The sequence below is a fragment of the Athene cunicularia genome, assembly GCF_003259725.1.
Source record: "Athene cunicularia isolate RWA chromosome 5 unlocalized genomic scaffold, athCun1 chr5_part1, whole genome shotgun sequence".
In the NCBI taxonomy this organism is placed as follows: Eukaryota; Metazoa; Chordata; class Aves; order Strigiformes; family Strigidae; genus Athene; species Athene cunicularia.
This window is the reverse complement of record NW_020799101.1, coordinates 5,067,938-5,070,204: the sequence shown is the minus strand read 5'-3', so window position 1 is coordinate 5,070,204 and position 2,267 is coordinate 5,067,938. Positions and strand designations below refer to the sequence as shown.

General features: G+C 50.5%; 1 protein-coding gene across 1 annotated transcript; it reads left to right on the top strand.

The window, feature by feature from the left end:
* The first annotated feature begins 228 nt into the window (after positions 1-228).
* OTX2 (orthodenticle homeobox 2) lies at positions 229-2,267 on the top strand. The gene is made up of 2 exons (XM_026849201.1): positions 229-258; positions 538-2,267. The coding sequence occupies exons 1-2, from the start codon at positions 229-231 to the stop codon at positions 1,345-1,347; spliced, it is 840 nt and encodes a 279-aa protein (XP_026705002.1). The 3' UTR covers positions 1,348-2,267.

Sequence of the window (2,267 nt, the reverse complement as noted above, 5' to 3'; positions counted from 1 at the left end):
GGGGGGGGGGCCTGTGCTGCCACTGGCACGGATCCAGGACACCCCTGGAGCCCCAAAGCCATCCTCCCTGCTCTCCTCCCTGCGAAGGCTTCCCGAGGCAGCGTGGTGCCGTGCCCCGGTGGAGCGTGGCCTCCGGGGACTGAGATCCCCCCCACGCCAAACCCCAGCCTCCTCCCCACGAAAACTCCCCAGAGCCAGCCCCCTTGGTCCCTGCTAAAAGTGGGTGACATGGGTTGGGGGGCTGGCTCTGGCTGGGGGGTGAGAGCAGAGGGTCTATTTAGAGGGTAAATGAGACATCTTTACCCCCTCCTCCCCAACCCCTGCCTCTGTTTCCCTAATTGCTCCCTCCCTTTCTGATGCTCTATTGTTTCTAATTAAGGGCTTGACTTCAATAGGCCTTAAATGGTGATTCCTGGGGGTCCCCGGCTGGCAAACAGCAAATAGGGAGAGCTCCCCCACACACTTTCCCCCAAAAGTGACCTTATTAAGCAGTTTGATTTGCCCATTTTCACTTGTTATTACTGCTAATGATCTCAGGGAGGGGGAGCCCCGGAGCTTTTCTTTGCAGCAGCCTGCAACCCTCTGCTGGTGGGGAGCGCTTTTAGTGCCCCCTCCCCGGCGAGGTCTCCCCACCACCGGCTCTTTCCCCCTTGGGTTTGCCTGCATATCCCTACATCCCTAACACCAGGCTTTTTTCTCTCTCCCTCCCTGTTTCTGGGTCTCAAGGTATGGTTTAAAAACCGCCGAGCCAAGTGCCGGCAGCAGCAGCAGCAGCAGCAGAACGGGGGCCAGAACAAGGTACGGCCAGCTAAAAAGAAGAATTCGCCAGCCCGGGAAGTGAGTTCGGAGAGCGGGACCAGCGGGCAGTTCACCCCCCCCTCCAGCACCTCAGTCCCCACCATTTCCAGCAGCAGTGCCCCCGTATCCATCTGGAGCCCAGCGTCCATCTCCCCGCTCTCAGACCCCCTGTCCACCTCTTCCTCCTGCATGCAGAGATCCTATCCTATGACCTACACCCAGGCATCAGGCTACAGCCAAGGATACGCTGGCTCGACCTCTTATTTTGGAGGGATGGACTGTGGATCTTACTTGACCCCTATGCACCACCAGCTTCCCGGACCGGGGGCCACCCTGAGTCCCATGGGTGCCAACGCGGTCACCAGCCACCTCAACCAGTCTCCAGCCTCCCTCTCCACCCAGGGCTATGGAGCCTCCAGTTTGGGCTTTAACTCCACCACCGATTGCTTGGATTATAAAGACCAAACCGCCTCCTGGAAGTTAAACTTCAATGCTGACTGCTTGGATTATAAGGACCAGACATCGTCATGGAAGTTCCAGGTTTTGTGAAGAACCTTTGTGATAACGAGAGAAATCGCGACGAGAACGAACAGGCTGGGCTGAACGCTCCAGTTTTAGTCAGGTCTTGGTTAAATTAAAGAGAAAAATAATGGACAAACAAACGAACAAAAAAAACGACAGCAACAAGAGGGGGACAGTGTTGGTGTGATCCCATTCAGACTCATCTCCTGCTCAGACGCTCTGGAAAAGGAATAATAAAGAGGAAAAACGGAGGAGGAAGGCCTTAAACGGACAGATCATCTAGTGAGCAGAAAACAGACAGACCCATCTGTGTTCTTTCTAGTTTTAGGCAATTGTTGGGTTTCTTTGTTTGGAAGAGGTGGGAGATCGTCCCACCTACAGGCCAGTTTTAAAAAAAAAAAAAAAAAAAGTTAAAAAAAAAAGTCTAGGTTTTTATTTCTTTTTTTGTGTGTGCGTGGAAAGATCCTTCACCCAGAGGTTTCCAATGTGTTAGCCAACCCTCGGTTAAAATATTCGGAATGGACAACATCTCTCTTTTTCTCCCTCCTTTTCTCCCTCCCTCTTTCTTTCTCTCTCGCTCTCGAGCTCATCCAACTGTTTCATGCCCAACTTGCTCAAGTTGGCACCCGGAGAACTTGGTTCAGGGCTATGTGGGTTGTGTGACTGATTGTCCTAGCTGCACTACTTTATTTAAAGATTAAAAAAAAAAAAGATAATGTTCATAAGGAGTCAATATGTAGTTTTTAAGAGACAATCAGTGTGTGTCTTATATAAATGGTACATCTGTGGTTTTTAATCTGTGCTAGACTTCAAAACTGTGATCTCCTGTATTGTATGCAACTATGAACTCCGCACCAGCGGGAGTTCTGCTGTGATTTAAATAGGTTATAATTATAAGTGAAATTCAGAGCAACTGAGTTACCTATTATCATCTTTTAAAAAATAAT

Excerpts from the sequence above, each read along its gene's own strand:
- OTX2 (XM_026849201.1), top strand. The coding sequence starts at position 229 with ATGGGTTGGGGGGCTGGCTCTGGCTGGGGG. Across the intron at positions 259-537 it reads GGGCTGGCTCTGGCTGGGGG|GGAGGGGGAGCCCCGGAGCT; the intron begins GTGAGAGCAGAG and ends TAATGATCTCAG.